General features: G+C 43.6%; 2 protein-coding genes across 3 annotated transcripts in view; one reads left to right on the top strand and one right to left on the bottom strand.

Annotated features, from left to right (window-relative positions):
* Positions 1–8,685, top strand: part of LOC141148499 (phosphatidylinositol transfer protein beta isoform-like) — a 27,244-nt gene extending 18,559 nt beyond the window's left edge. The window contains exons 7-12 of the mRNA XM_073636020.1: positions 2,912–2,995; positions 3,074–3,151; positions 4,168–4,278; positions 5,808–5,930; positions 6,017–6,103; positions 7,561–8,685. Coding sequence (XP_073492121.1) covers positions 2,912–2,995; positions 3,074–3,151; positions 4,168–4,278; positions 5,808–5,930; positions 6,017–6,064 — 444 coding nt within the window. The 3' untranslated portion in view covers positions 6,065–6,103; positions 7,561–8,685. The remainder of the gene's footprint in view (positions 1–2,911; positions 2,996–3,073; positions 3,152–4,167; positions 4,279–5,807; positions 5,931–6,016; positions 6,104–7,560) is intronic.
* Positions 8,686–13,180: 4,495 nt separating this feature from the next.
* Positions 13,181–22,903, bottom strand: part of LOC141148498 (large neutral amino acids transporter small subunit 4-like) — a 30,124-nt gene continuing 20,401 nt past the window's right edge. For both annotated transcript variants that reach the window (XM_073636018.1, XM_073636019.1), the window contains exons 11-14: positions 22,033–22,147; positions 18,179–18,252; positions 17,964–18,087; positions 13,181–14,651 (exon numbers count right to left, since the gene is read on the bottom strand). In XM_073636018.1, coding sequence (XP_073492119.1) covers positions 14,496–14,651; positions 17,964–18,087; positions 18,179–18,252; positions 22,033–22,147 — 469 coding nt within the window. In that variant the 3' untranslated portion in view covers positions 13,181–14,495. The remainder of the gene's footprint in view (positions 14,652–17,963; positions 18,088–18,178; positions 18,253–22,032; positions 22,148–22,903) is intronic.

Genomic DNA, 22,903 nt, shown 5'->3' with positions numbered 1-22,903 from the left:
TTTTTTTTTTTTGTTTTATAACAAAGTAGAACATTTTGGTGTCTCTTTTTTATACATATTAAATGTTCGGTTTTATATTACAAAATGTTTTTAAAAACCCAGTGGTGATTAACCACTTCCAGACCGCCCGTCGTCGCTACTTTGACGTTGAATAGCGTTGTTATGGCAGCAGCTGCCATAACCCTGGTATTTTCTGAAACGGCGGGCAGTTTGCTTTAAGATAAGTGGTCTCTGCGGCGGATTCGCCGCAAGATCACTTTTATCCACAGTGGGAGGGCGGTGGGCACCTGGCTTTATGACCGTCTCTGCCGTTTACCGGAGCCGTCGGTAGCGGCGGAGACGATCCAATCCTTTCCCCTCAGAGTCTGTGTGTGTCGAGTGAGGGGATGATTGCCCCCACTCCACTCGAGGACGTTGGATGATGGAAGCGATGACAAATGTCACTTCCGCTCAACGGCCTTAAAGGGACTTTATTTTTTTATTTTTATTGCATTCAAGTGTAAATGTGAGATCTGGGGTCCTTTTGACCCCAGATCTCACATTAAAGAGGACCTGTAATGATTTTTTTCTATTACAAGGGATGTTTACATTCCTTGTAATAGGAATAAAAGTGAGTCCAAAAAACTTTTTTTTTTTTTTTTTTTTTTTTTTTTTTTTTTTTTTAGGGATAGTGTAAAAATAAAATAAGTTTTTTTTTTTTTTTTTTGTTTTTTTTTAAAGTGCCCCTTCCCTCCATGCTCACACACAGAAGCGAACGCATACATAAGTCACGCCCGCATATGTAAACGGTGTTCAAACCACACATGTGAAGTATCGCTGCGATCGTTAGAGCGAGAGCAATAATTCTACTCGCGGCAACATTCTAAAACGAATCTATCTAGCCCTGTAAAAGAAAAAAAAAGCTATACATACCTTTTCTGCAGCCACTCTGGTCGCGCCCCATCCCATGCTGAGCTGTCAGCGGCGGCTTCAGCGTGTGTAGGCGTGTGCAGTAGAGGTAGCCAAGTATGGAAACCCCCGTAGTAACTATATGACGACACTTCCCAGGCGTTTCACAGCCATTGTCGGTTCTCTCCTGCACACAGCATCCGCAGATGGAGACTGGATCGGCTTCAGAAAAGATGTGTATAGCGATTTCTTCTTTACAGGGCTAGATAGATTAGTTTTAGAATGTGGTTATGAGTAATTTTAGCCCCCATTGTGAGTTGACAGTTCCAAATCGCATACAAGTAGCACCCCATTGCTGGTAATGATCCCGGTCTTGTTGCAGCGGTTATGAAAAACGTTCCTGCAATACTTTTTTTTTACATTGCAACTTGCATAGACGTTTAGATGAAGTCGGCAGTGCAAATCGCACTGATGTGCGGCTTTGACGTGGCCCTACAGTAGCGCGATTTCAAAGCCATGCTGGTGTGAACCAGCGCTTTGAGTCAGTTTGGGTGAACTTTTAGTTTAAATATTTTCTGAAAGTGAAGACCCTGGAGAATAAAATGTTGGTAGATCCAGATTATTTTTTTTTAACAGTTTATCGAGGGCAAATTAAAAAAAAATAAAGTGGATTTTAGGGAAAATATTACCCACATTTTTGGTAAAATAAAAAATGAGGTTGCGCCAAGGAAATAGACACCCAGCATGTCAAGCCTGCAAAATTGCATGCGCCTGCGAAGCGCTGATGAACTTCAGTACCCTAAATTTTCCATTGGCTAAGCTTTAAAAGCCCCTACAGGTCATCAGTTTAGAGTCAACTATGAGTAATGGCCCTAAAAATGTATGCTGTCACTCCGGCGTGCGCCACAGTATGTAACGGGTGTCACAATTGACACGTGTGTTTCTGTTATGAGCAGGGGGCGGGGCAAGCTCAAAGTTGTGTGGTTTTATTTTATTTTTTTTTTTCTTTTGAGGGGTGGGGGAAGCTCCAGAAAGTGACAGTTGAACCTGGAAGTGATGTAGTGTGTGTCACTTCTGGGTTCCTACTAGATAACGAAGACCAGTGAACGTCGCCTCTAACCTGTGATCGCTACCATGGCGTTCCAGGACCCATAGGTGTGAGAGCGGAGCCTGGGAAACCAATTTCTTTCATCTTACAGCCAGCCGGTCAGATTTACATGAGTGTGTTTAGAACCACCAGCTGCCGTGAGGGGACATGCGTTGATGGCAGTGGAAAAGGTTAAAGAGCACATAAAACTTTTGCGCAAACCAATCAATATACACTTGTTGACATTTTTTTTTTTACCAAAAATATTTAGCAGTATACATATTGGCCTAAATTGATGAAGAAATTAGATTTTTTTTTTTACTTTTATTTTATTGGGTATGTTTTTCAAAATTGTTGCTCCCCCCCCCCCCCCCTTTTTTTTTGTGCTAAAAAAAAAAAAAACGCAGAGGTGATCAAATAGGAGCAAAAGAGAGCTCTATTTATGGGGGGAAAAAAATGACCTCAACTTTATTTGGGTACAAGGTGCACTCCTGCACAATTGTCAGTTAAAGTAATGCAGTGCCGTATCGCAAAAAATGGCCTGGTCATTTAAGAGGGTAAAACCTTCCAGGGCTGAAGAGGATAAGCTTTGGTGGGCGAGGCGAAAGGCGCCTGGTGGCTTTTGGTGATGATTCACAGGCTGAAGCCATTTTGATGCCTATGCTATGGTGGCTGGTTGGGGAAGTGGTGCCTTCTTGATTTCATACAGGGGAATAATGCTATAATTACAAGTGAAAAATCACAATGCCATATAATAGAGGCTGCTAAGAGCCCTGTATCTAAATAGCAGCCTGTGAGAAAGACCAGCAGGTTCCTCTTCTGTACAGAGGGGTGCATTGTAAAGTGACTGAGTGCACGTGTGTCACGACTCCTAATGCTTCAGCTGTCTGCTCCCAGTCAGGGTATTCCGGTTGTATAACCCGTGTCTTATTCCAGGTACATGGATTGGATGCGGAGACCTGGAAGGAGGTGGAAATTGTACCTATTGATATCGCAGATCGTTCTGATATCTCAGAAGATGTAAGTACGGTGATTTTGCTGAAAGTGGTGCCTTAAGATTTAAATGTCTGTTCATGGGGCCTTGTACCTTCCTTCTAGGACTACAAGCCAGAAGAGGACCCTGCTACATACAGATCGGAGAAGACGGGAAGAGGGCCATTAACAAAGGATTGGATGGTAATGTTTATTCTTCCGTCGGAAGCTTTTATCTCTTCAACACTTTTACTGCCACCACCATAAACACTGCAGAAGTGGCTTTTGAGGGGATTTTACACACACTCCCAGCAGCTGCAGTAGTGTGTGTGAATCTGTCTAGCCAACTGTCAGGTGGAAGCTTCCACACAACCCAGGATTGATTGGCTCCCTCCCATGTTTCCCAGGCTCCGTGCCCCCATTGAGGGACCCGGGACCAGCATGGCAGGTGCGGAGATCAGCGAACATTCATTCTCCGAAATTCTCATTTTTGCTACTGACCTGGAAGCTGCATAAATGTGTCACTTCCAGGTCCCGGTGTCAGTTCTCCCATCCAGTATGGCTAGGGAAGAAACTAATCTGCATTCCATTACTTTTATTGAAGGACATCTGAGACATCAGAGGTCTTTTAGACCCCCGATGTCTCATTCAAGACATTTAGATGGAGGTCTTTTAGACCCCTGATGTCTCATTCAAGACATTTAGATGGCGGCCTTTTAGACCCCTGATGTCTCCTTCAAGAAGTTTAGACGGAGGTCTTTTAAACCTCCGAGGTGTCATTAAAGAGAACCTGTCACCAAAAATGTATCACAAAGGGGGCTTTTTAATTTAAAAAAGGAAAACTGACACAGAAGCACTTAAGATCCAACCCAAATTTATTTGAGCCCCTTCTACACCTCCCACATATATGAACGTACGAATATAGATGCACGTGTTGAGGGCGCTTACACGGTAAAACGTCCATTGTGCTACACATGACATATCACTGCGCACACTGGAGCGAGAGCTATAATTCTAGCGTCATTATTCTTGTCTAACTCTGAACTGATGTAGGGGCTTTTAAAACGTTCCCTATGGAAAATATAGCTTAATGAAATTTGCCCCCCCCCTCCCTCGTTTCACGGGAGCGCACAATTTTAATGTTTCACATGTTGGGTTTCTTGTTATGCGCATGGTTTTTTTTTTTTTTTAATTTAACATATGTTTGTATTTGGTTGCAGAACGAGATCCTCAACAACCCCTCTTGCCCTCACATGTGTGCCTACAAACTAGTGACTGTCAAATTCCGATGGTGGGGCCTTCAGGGTAGAATGGAGAAGTTTATTCACAAGGTAAGTTCATTGTTGACAATCTTGAGTGTCGAATCGTATCGCACATGACGTGCCCATACCCCTGCATCCCATAATGCACTGCACACAACTTTCGCTAGGTTTCTGATGTTGCTGCAGTGCTTTATGGGATGGGTAGGATGGCGAGCAGAGCCTAGTTTTTAGCCTGAAGCAAAGTCGGTATGGGCAGGCCACTTTCTTCTCAAGTTCGATCTCCTGGGAGGAAGGAGGACTCTTGATAGGCAGAGGTGTGTATTGGCACCTCTTTAATGCTGTAGCCAGCCCCCCCCCCCCCCCCCCCCATGCCTGTTTGTAGCTTATATGATATGATATTCTCTTACACAGCTCTTTCATTTTTATTATTCCTGAGAGAAGTACTTGGGCAACATGCTTTTCTAAAGCACATGGGTTGCTCAGTTTAGAGGTATAAAAGGGGAGAGAAGACAAGCGCCAGCAATGTGTAGTAGTGATAAACCAATACCATATTTTTTTTTTTTTTTATTTTACAACGAGCACAAGTACCGATTTAATTTAATTAAATTTTTTTTGTATTCCTCGCCAATAGCAATTACCGATACCTACCGCAACTGTTTTGTTTACACTTCAGCTGTCAGCAATGGTACAAAGCACCGAAAAGTTCATTACAAATTAAATAAATGTGTTTTTCTTTTTTAAAATCTTGCGCTTTTTTTCAATGTGAAACGCATAAATCTGTTACAGCGCTACATGCTTGAGATGCACCTTTGTTTGTGAGTGCAATACTTTTATCAGTAGTACACTTGTCTTCTCTCGCCTTTTTATGCCTTCTCTCCAGAGTTACTCCTTGCTCCCATGATTAAGCTGCCGCAGAAGTGAGCGTCCTTTTTTATATGTGGACTTTTTTTGATCTCATTGAGTATGAACTAACCCATTTATGAACTGTTAACCCCATTAACCACCCCCAGTTGTGCCAATTTATTTCTCACGTTTTTAAAGAGGAGCTGTACTGTGAAAGCTGTGCCCAAAAAAAAAACAGGCAACGTTCAAAGGACTGGTCACCAGTATTTCCTCGGGGCTCCCTGTAGTGGATAGTTATGCCTTGTTCTTGCTCTGCACCATGTCTCTGTGTGGGGGGTGGCCCTCTTGGTAGGGGAGCAGGGCTTTGCTTCCTCGTGTCCCCCCCCCCCGATAACTGGTGATCTGATGATTTATGGGGGAATATTCAAGAATGACAGGGGAGGGGACAGAAAACTCCAGATCTAGAGAATGATTGAAGTAGGGAGATACTTGCTGTGCAGGTCCTCAGGTACGGCTTCCTCTCCAGCAAGGAGAACAGTGAGCATCACAATAGTAGCATCTCCAGATTATGACTGAGTTCGTTCTTTCTTTCTTTCTTTCTTTCTTTCTTTCTTTCTTTCTTTCTTTCTTTCTTTCTTTCTTTCTTTCTTTCTTTCTTTCTTTCTTTCTTTCTTTCTTTCTTTCTTTCTTTTTTCCTTCTCTGGATTTGGTCACTCATCTATCGCCTTACGTTTTTTGTTTTTTTTTTTTGCTAGCAAGAGAAGCGCCTCTTCACAAACTTTCACCGCCAGCTTTTCTGCTCCCTGGATCGGTGGGTGGATCTGACCATGGACGACATCCGCCGTATGGAAGATGAAACACAGAGAGAGCTGGATGAGGTAAGGAGGGGAAGATGACTTGTATAATAACATGGCGGTAGATGTCTGTATTGCATAGCTAAAGGCCTCCTCTGCTTTTCTTACAGATGAGGCAAAAAGGACAAGTCAGGGGGATGACTGCAAAAGACGAGTAAACTTATTTTTTTTTAATTCTTGGCTCCATGGACTTACAGGTGAGAACATTAACATCATTTCTATTTCAATAACCACCACTGGGAGGCACCATGTGATTTCAAATATTTTATAATCTTCCAGTTATTTTAAAGTGACAGTCATTAGGCTGCTTTTAAATTTAAAGTAGTATTAAACCATCAGGTTTTGTTTATGTTTTTCTCTATAGATCCACTTCGATAGCTAATCTTTCACATTTTTATCACCTTACTGTGCTTCCAAAATTCAATGAAAAGCACTCTGAATGGAAGTGCGGTCGGCAAGTGGTTAAAGTATAACTAAAGAAAAAAACTTTCCTTTTTTTTCTCTTCTTTTTTTTTTGGTGGAGTGTATAGGGATTACAACACCTGTCAGCTTTTATTGATTTCTGAGCCCCTGTTAGGGAGATTCACCCTCTATAGCTGTCCTGTCCAATAGGGACACTAGTTCTGGTGACAACCAGAGATTCCCTCACTTTGGAGAGATTTCCTCTCACTTCCTGTTTTAAAGTATGAGACAGAAAGTGACGGGAAATTACAGAGTAGGAAACAAATGCCAAAAAAAATTGATGGGGGTTCTAACCTTCCCTTGCTGTATTAAAATGAAATCTTTTTTTTTTTTTGCCTTTTTAAGTTTAACCACCTCCCACCCGCCGTATTGTAAAATGATGGGCGCAAGGTGGCACTCTCGTCTGACGTCACCCCACTCTCACGGCGCTTGCTCGCCCGCAGCGTGGCGATCGGTGGTACTCACTGACCCTGGGACACGGCACATCACCGATTTCAGTAAAGAGCCAATGATGAGGCTCTTTACCCATGTCAGCTGTGTCCAATCACAGCTGATCACATGTAACAAGGAAATGCTGGTTATCGGGCATTCCTCTACTTACGCTGACAGCGCGTGAGGAGAGCCGATCAGCGGCGTTTCCTCACAGGGGAAACTGTACAGGTAATCGGGGCACTGATCATCAGTGTAGCCCCAACAGTGCCCTTCAGTGCCACCTTTTCAGTGCCCATCAGTGGTCTCATCAGCGCACATCAGTGAAGGAGAAAAATTTACAAAATTTTATAACGGAAACAAGGAAACTTTTTTTTGTTTGTTTGTTTTTTTTCTTCAGAATTTTTGATTTTTTTTTTTTTTTTTAAGCAAAGAATAAAAATCCCAGTGGTGATTAAATACCACGAAAAGAAAGCTCTATCTGTCTCAAATGATAAAAATGTTGCTTGGGTGCAGTGTTGCATGACCGCGCAATTGTCATTCAAAATGTGACAGTGCTGAAAAATGGACTGGGCAGAAAGGGGGTAAAAGTGCCCCGTAGGCAAGCAGTTAAGATAACAAATTAATAAACACTTCTTTTTTTATTTATTTTTTTTTTTAATCAGTCAATCCACTGAAATTGTAATTCTGGTACAAAGCATTGCAGAGTAATTTACAAACAAAGGTGAAGAGTAATTCATTTATTTATATTTTCTCTCCTTAGATTCCTCTCAGGCGGAGTCTGCCACATCTTTCTTCCTCTCATTGGCTGGACTGCACAGGGTGGGGCGTTTTTTTTTTTTTTTTTTTCTACATTTTGAAGAGAAAGGAGAGGAAGAGCTGCTGGCCCCACTCCCTACCACCTATTTCATTGTCGTCGTGCCCCCCCCCGGCTTCTCTCATTATTTAACTTTTTGTCCGCCCAATTTTTCCAGGGGTAGTATTTAGCCATGTCCTGCCACTGCCAGCCATTCTCACTACAAAATGAACTTCTCTTTCCCTTTTTTTTTTTTTTTTTTTTTTTTCTTATTTGTTTTACTTTTCTATTGCTGCGGAACTGGCGATGGGAACAAAGAAAAGGTGGCGCTCTTTCGTGCTCCTGTTCCAATTATGACAGCCAAAATCACCCTGGGGCCCAGTATTGTACATCAAGAAGGGAATAGCGTGCCTGTGTAAACCTAAATGAGATCTCCTTTTGTGCATTACATACTTATCTCGGCAACCGTTTGTGTTGTACTTGGCCAAGATCCTGACCTTCACCAGTAGGTTACAGTGTTGTGCCAAGCCCGCAGCATTTGTCCAATGGGCTGTTAGTGGGAGCGTCACAATAAGACTGTTTGACTGGATGACACGGCAGTTGCGCCATAACAATGTCGTCCAGCCGTGAAGGGGTTTTTGTCGCTGTTCCAGCTAGTGATGGCTCGCTTGTACCTGTTGACCCACGTGGCCCATTGAAAGCCATTTTTTTACCTTGGGATAAGGAACCCAATATGGCTTTTTTCCCCCTTTTTGTATGACAGGTGCACTTTTATGATTCCCAAAGGCCCTTTGCTTCAAGGGGGTGTCCTCGGTGCAGCTGTTGAGGATTTAATACCGCAAAATTTGGCTTCGGCAGGAGAAGAAACCATTACACGTGCCATTTTTTTTTTTTTTCCTTTTCATTTAGGGTCCAGAATGCATTTTACTGAGAAGGGACCAGGATGGGCGTTCACTGGGAAGGTGGGCGGGGATATCATACCAGTGAGGGGAGGAGGGGGAGGTGTTAGTCTTTTTTTTTTTGTTTTTTTTGTTTTTTTTTAAAAGGTTATTATGTGACAGCATTTATGGAAATAAAAATTATAATCATGTATAGGTGTGTGTGTGCGCGGTGGTTTGTGGTTATGGTGGGGAGAGGGTGGGTACTGTCTTGTTTTAACCCCATCGGTGCCTTCTGGCCCCTTTAAGGGGTTGCAGATTTTGGGAGGTGGGGTTTATGATCATGTGATTGGCTGTCACCTGATCGGAAACCTGCTCGTGATCAGGAACTTCCCGTTATCCACTGGGAGCGCCGCTCGTCTCCAGGGCCCACCCACCAACATGCCATCAGTGCCAAGAGGTTAAAGAGAAACTGCAACATGCACATTTTGAGTTATTACCATAATGTTTAAGCTGAAAACATTTTTATTTGACTTTTACGTCTTTCTGTTTGTTTTTTTTTTTTTGTATATATTGTTTTAAGCACAGTTGTATGTACTCGCTCTAGTGTTTATTTGTAGTTTATTTTTATATAATGTTACTGTCCTTGCTTCACCTTTTACACTGCAGTCCTAAAAATTAAAGCCAAGCTCCGTGATAAGCAAATATTGCCTAAATACAAAGAGGTACGTGCATTCTTGGTGAGCTTTGTTTGCAGAGGCAAGGTTGTGCATCATTCCCTCTGTGCAGGAGCTTCCTGTTATAAAGACCACTCCCTGCTGCTCTCTCTCTCCTTGTGCAGAGTGACTGGTCTTGTCTCCGCCCCCCCTCCTGTAGTTCTCTGCAGGCAGCCTGTAGTGGGTGGGGCCTGCTGGATCCCTCCTACAGCTCTGTCTACACTGGCTGTTTGCAGCACAGTGATGATGTCACTGTTACTTTTACCAAGTCATATCTAGGTTTGCAAAGGCGTTTAGTGCACACAAAGCAGATTTATATCCTTTGTAGCGATTGACAAATATATTTAGGTGAACGTTTTTGTGCCCAGGGATCAGCTTTAATCCTTTCAGTTAGGAATGTTAGGCTACCATAAAAAAAAAAAAAAAACGTGCACTTCTAGTTCTGGGACTGCGCTGTCACTGGCAGCCACATGTTTCACATAAACATTGGGGAAATACAGTGGGGCAAAAAAGTTTTTAGTCAGCCACCAATTGTGCAAGTTCTCCCACTTAAAAAGATGAGAGAGGCCTGTAATTGTCATCATAGGTATACCTCAACTATGAGAGACAAAATGTGGAAACAAATCCAGACAATCACATTGTCTGATTTTTGAAAGAATTTATTTGCAAATTATGGTGGAAAATAAGTATTTGGTCAATATCAAAAGTTCATCTCAATACTTTGTTATATATCCTTTGTTGGCAATGACAGAGGTCAAAAGTTTTCTGTAAGTCTTCACAAGGTTGTCACACACTGTTGCTGGTATGTTGGCCTATTCCTCCATGCAGATCTCCTCTAGAGCAGTGATGTTTCGCTGGGCAACACGGACTTTCAACTCCCTCTAAAGGTTTTCTGTGGGGTTGAGATCTGGAGACTGGCTAGGCCACTCCAGGACCTTGAAATGCTTCTTACGAAGCCACTCCTTCGTTTCTGGTACAGTACTTTGTAGAACCTCCTTTCTCTGAAATTACAGCTGCAAGTCTTTTTTTTGGGGATGTCTCTACCAGCTTTGCACATCTAGAGAGGGACATTTTTGCCCATTCTTCATTGCAAAATAGCTCAAGCTCTGTCAGTATGGATGGAGAGCGTCTGTGAACAGCAATTTTCAAGTCTTGCCACAGATTCTCAATTGGATTTAGGTCTGGACTTTGACTGGGCCATTCTAACACATGAATATGCTTTGATCTAAACCACTCCATTGTAGCTCTGGCTGTATGTTTAGGGTCCTTGTCCTGCTGGAAGGTGAACCTCCGCCCCAATCTCAAGTCTTTCTAAGATTTCCCTGTATTTGTCTCCATCCATCTTCCCGTCAACTCTGACCAGCTTCCCTGTCCCTGCTGAAGAAAAGCATCCCCACAACATAATGCTGCCACCACCATGTTTCACAGTGGGGATGGTGTGTTCAGGGTGATGTACAGTGTTAGTTTTCCACCACATATAGAGTTTTTCTTTTAGTCCAAAAAGTTCAATTTTGGTCTCATCTGACCAGAGCACCTTCTTCCACATGTTTGCTGAGTCCCCCACATGGCTTCTCGCAAACGGGACTTCTTAAGGCTCCTGTCACGACTTAAAAAGTGCACGATTTTACTGTGGTTTTGTTGTGATTTCAGGGAATGCCTGTGTAAACTTGAGGTCTATGGACCTCAACTCGCATGAAAGTCGGACCAAAATAGTACAGGGACTACTTTGAAGTCGGCACGACTTGAAGTTGCACATATATGAATGTTATCATTGGAAATCATGGGGAACAACTTGTCATGTGACTTTGCATTCCCAAGTCGCACAAGTGTGAAAGGGGCCTAAGGCTTTCTTTCAACAATGACTCTTCTTGCCACTCTTCCATAGAGTTCAGATTTGTAGAATTTACGACTAATAGTTGTCCTGTGGACAGATTCTCGCACCTGAGCTGTGGATCTCTGCAGCTCCTCCAGAGTTACCATGGGCCTCTTGGCTGCTTTTCTGATTAATGCTCTCCTTGTACGGCCTGTCAGTTTAGGTGGACGGCCATGTCTTGGTAGGTTTGCAGTTGTGCCATACTCTTTCCATTTTCGGGTGATGGCTTGAACAGTGCTCTGTGAGATGTTCAAAGCTTGGGATGGTTTTTTTTTTTTTTAATAACCTAACCCTGCTTTAAACTTCTCCACAACTTTATCTGTGACCTGTCTGGTGTGTTCTTTGACCTTCATGATGCTGTTTGTGCACTAAGGTTCTCTAACAAACTTTTGAGGGCTTCACAGAACAGCTATATTTATACTGAGATTAAATTGCACACAGGTGGACTCTATTTACTAATTAGGTGACTTCTGAATTTTAATTAGGGGTATCAGAGTAAAGGGGGCTGAATACAAATGCACGCCACACTTTTCACATATTTATTTGTAAAAAAAAAAAATTGAAAACCTTTTATCATTTTCCTTCCGCTTCACAATTATGTGCCACTTTGTGTTGGTCTATCCCATAAAATCCCAATAAAATACATTCATGTCCTTGGGGTTGTAACATGACAACATGTGGAACATTTTAAGAGGTATGAATACTTTTTCAGGGCCCTGTATTATATAAATTCATTACACACAGTGATATATTTCAAACATTTCTTCCTTTTAATCTTGATGATTATGGCTTACAGCTAGTGAAAACCCACAATTCAGTATCTCAGAAAGTTAGACTATTGTGAAAAAGTTCAATATTGTAGACTCATTGTGTTACACTCTTATCAGCTACCTCCAAACACCTGTATCTTTTTCCTGAGCCTTTAAAGCAGGGGTCTCAAACTGGCGGCCCTCCAGCTGTTGCGAAACTACAAATCCCATGATGCATTGCAAGGCTGACAGTTACAAGCATGACTCCCACAGGCAGCGGCATGATGGGACTTGTAGTTTCGCAACAGCTGGAGGGCCACCAGTTTAAGACCCCTGCTTTAAAGGGTCTCTCGGTAGGTTACACAATCACAGGGAAGACTTCTGACTTGACAGTTGTCCAGAAGACAGTCATTGACACCCTCCACGAGGAGGGTATGTCACAAAAGGTCATTGCTAAAGAATCTGGTTGTTCACAGGGTGCTGTATCCAAGCATATTAATGAAAAGTTGAGTGGAAAGGAAAAAGGTGCACAAGCAACAGGGATAACTGCAGATTTGAGAGGATTGTGAAGCAAAGGCAATTTAAGAATGTGGGGGAGATTCACAAGGAGTGGACTACGGCTGGTGTCAGTGCTTCAAGAGCCACCACGCACAGACGTATCCAGGACATGGGCTACAACTGTCGCATTACTTGTGTCAAGCCACTCCTGAACCAGAGACAATGTCAGAAGCATCTTACCTGGTCTAAGGAGAAAAAGGACTGGACTGTTGCTCGGTGGGTCAAAGTCCTCTTTTCAGATGAAAGTAAATTTTTGCATTCCATTTGGAAATCAAGGTCCCAGAGTCTGGAGGAAGAATGGAAAGGCACAGAATCCAAGTTACATGAGGTCCAGTGTGAAGTTTCCATCGTCAGTGATGATTTGGGGAGTCATGTCATCTGCTGGTGTTTGTCCACTGTGTTTTATCAAGTTCAGAGTCAGCGCAGCCCTCTACCAGGAAATTCTAGAGCACTTCATGCTTCCTTTTGCTGACCAGATTTATGGAGATGCTGAATTCATTTTCCAGCAGGACTCAGCACCTGCCCACACTACCAAAAGTTTCAATACCTGGTTTAATGATCATGGTATCACTGCTTGATTGGCCAGCAAACTCGCCTGACCTAAACCCCATAGAGCAGTGATGGCGAACCTTGGCACTCCAGATGTTTTGGAACTACATTTTCCATGATGCTCATGCACTCTGCAGTGTAGTTGATAATCATGGGAAATGTAGTTCCTAAACATCTGGGGTGCCAAGGTTTGCCATAACTACCATCGAGACTCTATGGGGTATTGTGAAGAGGAAGATGAGAGACACCAGACCCAACAATGAAGACAAGCTGAAGGTCGCTATCAAAGCAACCTGGGCTTCCATAACACCTCAGCAGTGCCACAGTCTGATCACCTCCATGCCACGCCGCATTAATGCAATAATTCATGCAAAAGGAGCCCCAACCAAGTATTGAGTGCATATTATACTGTACATGGACATACGTCTCAGTAAGCCAACATTCTTGTATTAAAAATCCTTTATTGGTGTTATGTAATAATCAAATCCTGAGATACAAAATTTTGGGCATTCACTAGTTTATAAGCTGCCATAATCATCATAATTAAAAAAAAGAAATGCTAGAAATATATCACTCTGTTTAGTAAATCTATATAATATATGAGTTTCACCTTTTGAATTGAGTTACTGAAATAAATTAACTTTTTGATATATACACACACGTACACACACGTGCAGCGATCCATAAAATTAAGAAACTACACCAGGATTTTTTTTAAACAGATATATATATATATTTGTAATAATTTACATTAAGCTGGGACATACTAAACTGCATAGTGGGATGATTGGATTATTCGCTGCAATACTGTGAACCCTCACTAGATGTCAGTGTACTTTATACACATATATATTATTATTATACAGGATTTATATAGCGCCAACAGTTTGCGCAGCGCTTTACAACATCAAGGAAGACAGTACAATCACAATACAATTTAATACAGGAGGGATCAGAGGGCCCTGCTCGTTAGAGCTTACAATCTAAAAGGGAGGGTCAAGTGGAACAAAGGGGAGTAGCTGTGGGGGATGATCAGATGGACAAAATGAAAATACGGTTGCTAGATATATAAGCAAAATCGATTTTTTTAGATTTTATTTTTTTTTCACCGCGCCGGTCCCGAGGCACTGCGGGCATGAGTTTTTAGGCAAGGCTTCGGCCTAGTCTTTGCCTGAAAGCTCATGCCCGCAGCGCCTCAGGACCGGCGCGGTTTCCAAAGAAAAAAAAAAACTTGATTTGAATCGTGAATCGAGTTTTTTTTAAGAGAATCGAAGATTTTTTTTTTTTAAGAAAATCTCCCAGCCCTAATAAATATATAGAGAGAGAGAGAGAGAGAGAGAGACTGTTGTTTCTCAAAATATGTTATTTTCTTTCCTGCAGTGCTTGATACAATGTTGCAAGAAGCCGTTGCTAATGTTTAACTGTTCACTTGCTAATGGTAGAATTACATTTGACCTGTTTTTGATGGGAATATGGGTAGAATTCTTATTTCTCATGGGGTTTATGGGAGGTACGTCCCCATTAAACTGATCAGATTCACTCATAAGAACTGTAAAAAAGTCTATAAACCTCTTTGATGTCAGGCTGTCGTTTTGGGGGGGTGGGCGAGGACCTTGGCTGGGTGATAATAAACAGGGCGAGAGAGGAGATGGTGCTGCTTCTGCTTTTTCCTGATGGCCAGGTAGACCGGGACAGCGAATGAGCCGAGGGAAAGTGCCAGGAACGCCACATGAATCTGCAAAAAAAAGAATTTAAAATAGGAATTTTTTTTTTTTTTTTTATTCTTTAATTCTTTTCGCCAGGCTAAATATGTGGGAGGATTAGGCCATAGAGATGCTAACTCATAGCCATAAACTGGTGGGTCATCAACCAGAAAAAGTTAAATAGAGGAAGGGTAAAGAATGATAAGGGTCTTTCACAGATGATTGACCAGTGTTAAAGTAGTACATAACACCAAATTCATAAAGGGTATGTATTGTAATACAAAAAGATTATAGCAAATAAAAGTAACCACGAGGGTGATAACCCAAACATAGTATCATCATGGATAATTGTAAAGGCAATTGTCATATATCCAAATGTCAACAGTTTCTTTGATTCTTTTCCACGCTTAACCATTCCAGCTGCCTTTTTCTCTGGTGCCATATTAAAATGGTACCCCAGGTCTGGAATATTTGGCCTCATTTAATCCCTATTCCAAGTTACCATTCCAAAGTATCCTTGGATAGCTCTTTTGCATCATACAATTCAGGGGATCGCTACCGCAAAAATAAACTATAATTCCTCAATCTGGGAACCCTGGCTCAATTACGCCCTTTCGTCTTTTAGCCCTGCCTATCTATACATTTTTGCTGTGCGTTAAACTTTAAGCCCTCGGGGGACACCTCACCCTCTTTACCTCTCCGTTTACCACCCTATTCCATCACACCGCCTCCCTTCCTTCTCTATTTCCCTTTCTCTGTTCTCCCCCCGCCCCATCCTTACCTTCCCAAAAGGTCCTCATCTTTTGTGTCTCCAGCTTGCTATTCCCATGTTTGGGAAGTTCACAACCCCTTCAGCTTGGACTTTGACAACTCACTGGCCATTCTAGTGTAGGCACCCTTCACATATGTCCACTATCTCACAAAAGTGAGTATTTCCTCACATTTTTGTAAATATTTTATTATATCTTTTCATGTGACAACACTGAAGAAATGACACTTTGTTACAATGTAAAGTAGTGAGTGTACAGCTTGTATAACAGTGTAAATTTGCTGTCCCCTCAAAATAACTCAACACACAGCCATTAATGTCTAAACCGCTGGCAACAAAAGTTAGTACACCCCTAAGTGAAAATGCCAAAATTGGGCCAATTAGCCATTTTCCCTCGTTCGTGTTACAAGGTCTCAGGTGTGAATGGGGAGCAGGTGTGTTAAATTTGGTGTTATTGCTCTCACATACTGGTCACTGGAAGTTCAAAATGGCACCTCATGGCAAAGAACTCTGAGGATCTGAAAAAAATAATTGTTGCTCTACATAAAGATGGCCTAGACTATAAGAAGATTGCCAAGACCCTGAAACTGAGCTGCAGCACGGTGGCCAAGACCATACAGAGGTTTAACAGGACAGGTTCCACTCAGAACAGGCCTCGCCATGGTCGACCAAGGAAGTTGAGTGCACGTGCTCAGCATCATATCCAGAGGTTGTCATTGGGAAATAGACGTATGAGTGCTGCCAGCATTGCTGCAGAGGTTGAAGGGGTGGGGGGGTCAGCTTGTCAGTGCTCAGACCATACACCGCACACTGCATCAAATTGGTCTGCATGGCTGTCGTCCCAGAAGGAAGCCTCTTCTAAAGATGATACACAAGAAAGCCCGCAAACAGTTTGCTGAAGACAAGCAGACTAAGGACATGGATTACTGGAACATGTCCTGTGGTCTGATGATACCAAGATAAACGTATTTGGTTCAGATTGTGTCAAGCGTGTGTGGTGGCAACCAGGTGAGGAGTAGAAAGACAAGTGTGTCTTGCCTACAGTCAAGCATGGTGGTGGGAGTGTCATGGTCTGGGGCTGCATGAGTTCTGCCGGCACTGGGGAGCTACAGATCATTGAGGGAACCATGAATGCCAACATGTACTGTGACATACTGAAGCGGACATGATCCCCTCCCTTCGGAGACTGGGCTGCAGGGTAGTATTCCAACATGATAATGACATGAGGGAGCTAGGCCTGTTTGTTTTTGGTTTGTGTGGGCTGGGAGTGGCTCAGAGTAGCAGCTATGACTCATAGACAGTTTAACTTCACTGTTACCTCCCTCTTTCTTCTAGAACAGTGGTCATCAACCCTGTCCTCATGGCCCACTAACAGGCCAGGTTTGCAAGATAACTGAAATACATCACAGGTGATATCATTTGCTGCTTAGTGATTGCCGTATTCTAGTCTGCATTTCCCCAAGGCAATACATAAAACCTGGCCTGTTAGTGGGCTCTGAGGACAGGGTTGATGACCACTGTTCTAGAGGATTCTAGAAGAAGAGGAGGGGAAGAGAGGTGGAACTGTATGGGGTGTCCCAGAGAGCCCTGACCAATCCCCAACTAGGATTGGCAGGGGCCAGGCCTCCTTGAAATACCCAGGGTCAGCCCAGCTGAGGGGAGTTGTCGGGGTGGAAGAACTGAGGATGGAGTACTAGGCTGTCGGGGGCCTTTGAGGGAGCTCCCCAGTCTGGGGGGGGGGTGACCTTGGGCCTGGGACTCGGGTTCAGGATGGAGCCTTTCAAGAACTCGTGAAGGATCTGAACAGGAGGCACGGGAGGAGTCAGAGAGGACAGCAGGAGTTAGTACTGCCGGGGAAGTCTTCAGGAGTGAACCACCGGTTGCAGCCAGAAGGGCTGGTGAGTGACATGCACAGTCAGGAGGACTGGGAGTGTGCAGTCTGGGACGGGTGCAGAGCCAGTAGTGTGGACTGTGATGTTCCGGGCAGTGAAGTCAGGCAGCTGCAGCCAGGGGGGTTGGCAGGGCCTGAGGAGGGCTGACTGGGATCAGTAGTCCATCTGTTAGGACAGCTAGCACTAAGGAGACTGCATATTTTTTACTACACTATAGGGGCCCTGCCTGCAAAGGGCAATTCCTAAGGCCTGGCTGAGCCAGTGTCCGGCCTAACCATGTGCTAGCTGCTCCTAGAGAGAGAGCGAGAGCAATAGTCTGCAAGCAAGAGTTGTGCAGGAGGAGTCTGGAGAAGTATACAAAGAGTGTATATAGTTAGCAATTTTGCTATTATTCTACTGGGCATCCCATATTTCCCATACCCCATCCAAGGTAAATTCCCTCAATACAAAACAAAGCCAACGGACTGTTCATTGTCTTGGAGTGTCTGGGAAGTGAAAATCTTTAACCATTGGAAGCTTATGATGATTCCATTTTTCTCTTGCAATCTGTGAGCCCTGATGAATGGATGGCCTTTCAGAACCTCCAAAACGCGTTGGCTTGTCGTTCTAGAATTTGATGAATTAACTCATCTATTGATTTGGCACCCTTCTGACCTAAGAAAATAGCTGTGGCCGCCTCTTACCCAGAAAGGATCGCCCTCCAGTGGGCCAGTAAGCAGCAGGAAGAGCGGATGTTGTAGAAGTGTAAAGAGGGATGTGATGACCATATGGATTCCCAGCAGAGATCCAAAGTGATCCTTGTGGAACCTGAATAAAAAAAAAAAATATAGATGAGTGATCCTTATAATTGTATAGATCCCAGCAAACCCATAATTCCGGTTGTCATGACTATACTCACATAACATGATACAGGCTGGTGCTAACCATAAACATGGACGCCCTTACAATGATGTGAAAGATGAACGAAAGTATCTGAGAGATGAGAATTAAATATGGTGGAAGTCAATAAAATAACATACAATCTTAGAGATTCTGTCATCAATAACATGCCTAAAATGATTTACATTCATAGATCATCTTAAAGGAAGATTAAGGAAATTGACAAATGAATGGTCTGTTTACTGAGCTGTCAAAAAAAAAAAAAAAAAAAGGAGGCGGAGAGCTGATTGGACGGAAGGGACTACCCCTTCACACAGCAACAGTGGTGAGGCTGTCAATCACAGGCTGTGTTCTGGAGTTCTTTTTCCCTGTCACCTTCTTTCTCTTGGTGTCAGGAAAACTCAGAAGTGAGTCACGCAGATAGCCGAGGAAGGAGGCAGCAGAGAAAAATCACACTTAGTGCTCTGGATTGACACTATAGAAGGATACGCCTTGTTCATGTCTGAGGTTTACATCCACTTTAAAGTTAAAAAAAAAAAAAACACTCTTCATTGAACGCTACGCACAACAAGGAGTCGTGACACATTAACCACTTCAGCCCCGGAAGATTTGGCTGCTCAATGACCGGGCTATTTTTTGCGATACGGCTTTAACTGACAATTGCGCGGTCGTGCGACGTTGTACCCAAACATAATTGACGTCCTTTTTTCCCCACAAATAGAGCTTTCTTTTGGTGGTATTTGATCACCTCTGCGGTTTTTATTTTTTGCGCTATAAACAAAAGAAGAGCGACAATTTTGAAAAAAAACACAATATCTTTTACTTTTTGCTATAATACATATCCCACGTTTTTTTTTATCAAAAAAAAATATTATTTCCCCAGTTTAGGCCGATATGTATTCTTCTACATATTTTTGGTAAAAAAAAAAAAAAGCGTATATTGATTGGTTTGCGCAAAAGTTATAGCGTCTACAAAACGGGGATAGATTTATGGCATTTTTATTATTACTTTTTTTTTACTAGTAATGGCGGCGATCTGCGATTTTTTTCGAGACTGCCATATTGTGGCGTACACATCGGACACTTTTGACACATTTTTGGGACCATTGACAATTATACAGCGATCAGTGCTATAAAAATGCTCCGATTACAGTGGAACCTTGGATTACGAGCATAATCCGTTCCAGGAGAATGCTTGTAGTCCAAAGCACTCGCATATCAAAGCGAGTTTCCCTATAGAAGTCAATGGAAACGAAGATAATTCATTCTGCATTGACTTCTATTGCATGCAATACCGCATGTGGCCAGAGGTGGGGGGGGCACCGGAGAGCCTCGGAAATACTCGGGGACAGCTCGGCTGAACTCGGAAACACTTGGGAACGGAGTATTTCCGAGTCTTTCCAAGTATTTCCGAGTGGTTCCGAGTATTTCCGAACGGCTACAAACAGCTCCGAACTGTTCCGCCCCCCCCGCACCTCTGGCCAAATGCGGTACTGCACACCCCATTAGCTTGAATTCTGCTCGTGTTGCGAGACAACACTCACAAACCGAGTCAGAGTTTAAAAAAAAAAAGTTGCCCATCTTTCAAAACGCTTGTTAACCGCGTTACCTCGTTAACCAAGGTTTCACTGTACTGTATAAATGTCACTGGCAGGGAAGGAGTTAACACTAGGGGGAGATCAAGGTGTTAAGTGTGTTCCCTCGCTGTGTTCTAACTGTAGGGGAATGGAACTGTCTAGGAGGAGAGAGAGATCGATGTTCATACATAGTATGAACACACGATCTGTCGCTACTCCCCTGAAAGAACTCGAAAGTACTCGCTCTGTCATGAGCGATCACGGGAGCCTGGCGGTTATCACGGGCGCCGGGCACTCGCATCGGCTCCGGGCACGAGCTGCGCTCACGGCACGTCCCTAGTGGCCAAAACACCTCGTGTGTTGTGAGCCACAGGTAAGCGACCCCCTGAGGTCCTATCGATTTTAGCGTTATTACTATATTGAAAGCACTGACTTGTTTTTGCTGTAAAGAAAGGGAGGATGATAGTTTCTGTGAAACCCACATCCAATTTGCACTGGTGTGAACCCGGCCTTAATGTCAGTTTTCTTCAAATTTTTCACATCCTGAGCAATTTAAACACTTCCCCAAAATCTGGTTTTGGCATGAGGCTATCGCTAGATTTGTGGTTTTCCTCCCCTGGCAATTCAGTTTCGACCAGAATAAATTACAGATTTTAGCACGCTAGTAAAGGTTCCGGTATAGGGTAATAGAGGCTGAATTATTTTTTTTAGGTTTCCAAGTGAAATATAGATATTTTTTTTAATTATTATTATTATTAATATTATTATACAGATATATTATGTCAGAATCAATTAAAGATTTTAGCATGCTCCTGAATTCCTTTTCGGGCACCAGGCACCTGAATTACAGCGGCCATAGGGTCTAATAGGCGTCAAAAAAGGTGACCTGCGAGCGACATGCTGGGCGCTCACAGGTCACTCAGCTGTGTTAGAAAAGCGAATGAATATTCGCTTTCCTAACACTAAAGCTCCTCTCCGCCAATCAGGTGCTTGGATCTGTTACCCGTCTCCTGATTGGCTGAAACGACAGGCGCTGTGATTGGACGCCTATCAAGGAATCCAATCATAGCAGAGGATGGGAGAAGACATCGAGGAGCTGTCCCACCGCCACCGAGACCGAGTAAGTACAGGCGGCGGGCGGGGGCACAATGGCTGCGTTTGATGGGGCACAGTGAGGCTACATTTGATGGGCACAGTGGCTGCATATGATGGGCACAGTGGCTGCATATGATGGGCACGGTGGCTGTATATGATGGGCACGGTGGCTGTATATGATGGGCACAGAGGCTGCATTCGATGCTGCACAGTTGCTGCATAAGATGAACACAGTGGCTGTATTTAGTGGGCACAGTGGCTGCGTTTGATGGCACATTGGCAGCGTTTGATAGGGCACGGTGGCTGCGTTTGATGGGCACGGTGGCTGCGTTTGATGGGCACAGTGGCGGCAATTGATGGGCACAGTGGCGGCAATTGATGGGCACAGTGGCGGCAATTGATGGGCACAATGGCGGCGTTTGATGGTACAGTGAGGCTGCAATTGATGGGGTTTTTTCTTCAGAATTTTTCAGTTTGTTTGCGCCCCCCCAAATATTTTGAGCACCAGCCGCCACCAGGGGTGGACTGACCATTCGGGCACTCAGGCACTGCCCAAGGGCCCCATGCCACTAAGGTGCCCCATTAGGGTTGCCAGCCTCAATAAAACCAGGGACAGTATGTAAAAATCTGTGTTTTTTTTAAAAATCCCAAGATTATAGCTGCCCCGCCTCTCCAGTACCTTTTCAGTGTGTGTATATGTGTATTCTGTGTGTGTATACTGTGTGTGTATATTGTGTGTCTGTGTGTATACTGTATGTGTGTGTGTGTGCGTATACTGTGTGGCCCCATAATCTATTGCCTGGGAGCCCCATAATCTCCTATTGCCTGGGTGCCCCATAATCTCCTATTGCCCGGGGGCCCCATAATCTCCTATTGCCCGGGGGCCCCAATGAGTTGTCAGTCCGCCCCTGGCTGTCACTGGCCTCCATGATGGAAAGAACTGAAAGCCAATGAATGAAAGGGGTGAACCAAGGCCAGTCAGGCTGGGGAGGAAAGGGATTGATGCTGGACATCCCTCAGCCAGGAAATTAAGAGGGCTTTATTGGACTTGTTGCAGCTTCTAATGCACATTGTGAGAAGCTCACAGTGTGCAGTGATATCAGAGTAAGCCATTTCAGTCCAGGAGAGGAGCCGGTACAACTGTGCCCCAAGGGAAGGATGGAGGTCGGGTTAGAAACATTCAATTTGTATCAGTATTTACCTGGAGTTCCAGAGATGAGACCAGACACACCACACCAAAGCCACAAACTACGAGAGTCCTGAGGCTGTAGACTACGCAGAGTCTCTTCACACTGCACACGATTCGGTATGAAGCCCTGAAAAACATTCAAACCATTGGAAGTAAAAAAAAAACCATGGTCATGGAACCCTCAATGGGACAGGATCAGCCCTGCCATCTATGTATGAAGTACGCAGACATCCAACTTGAAATGTCCTTCATAAAGGATCCATAGACTGTCATTTCCCAGCCGTTTAACCTGGAGGAACCCTTGAAATGATTTTCAGCCAGGTCTCAGGGAACCCTGCTAAAACCAATGCATTGCTGATTAGTGGGAAGTATGCCCCTTACATTGGTGGTCAGTGGGAAAAGGGCTCTTTATATTTGTGGTCAGTGGGAAGAAACAGCACATTTGGGGAGAGTGGGAAGAATGTCCTCCTTACATTGGTGATCAGTGGGAAAATTGCCACTTACATTGTTGGTCCATGGGAAGAATGTTCCTTACATTGGTGATCAGTGGGAAGAATGTTCCTTACATTGGTGATCAGTGGGAAGAATGTCCTCCTTACATTGGCGATCAGTGGGAAGAATGTTCCTTACATTGGCGATCAGTGGGAAGAATGTTCCTTACATTGGTGATCAGTGGGAAGAATGTTCCTTACATTGGTGATCAGTGGGAAGAATGCCCCTTACATTGGTGGTCAGTGGGAAGAATGCTCCTTACGATGGTGGTCAGTGGGAAGATTGCCCCTTACATTGGCGGTCAGTGGGAGGAATGTTCCTTACATTGGTTGTCAACAAGAAGAAGAATGCCCCACTTACAGATAACTAAAAAAATCATTGGTGCATTGCC

Source organism: Aquarana catesbeiana, linkage group LG06 (assembly GCF_042186555.1).
Source record: "Aquarana catesbeiana isolate 2022-GZ linkage group LG06, ASM4218655v1, whole genome shotgun sequence".
Lineage (NCBI taxonomy): Eukaryota > Metazoa > Chordata > Amphibia > Anura > Ranidae > Aquarana > Aquarana catesbeiana.
This window is presented reverse-complemented; position numbering and strand designations above follow the sequence as displayed.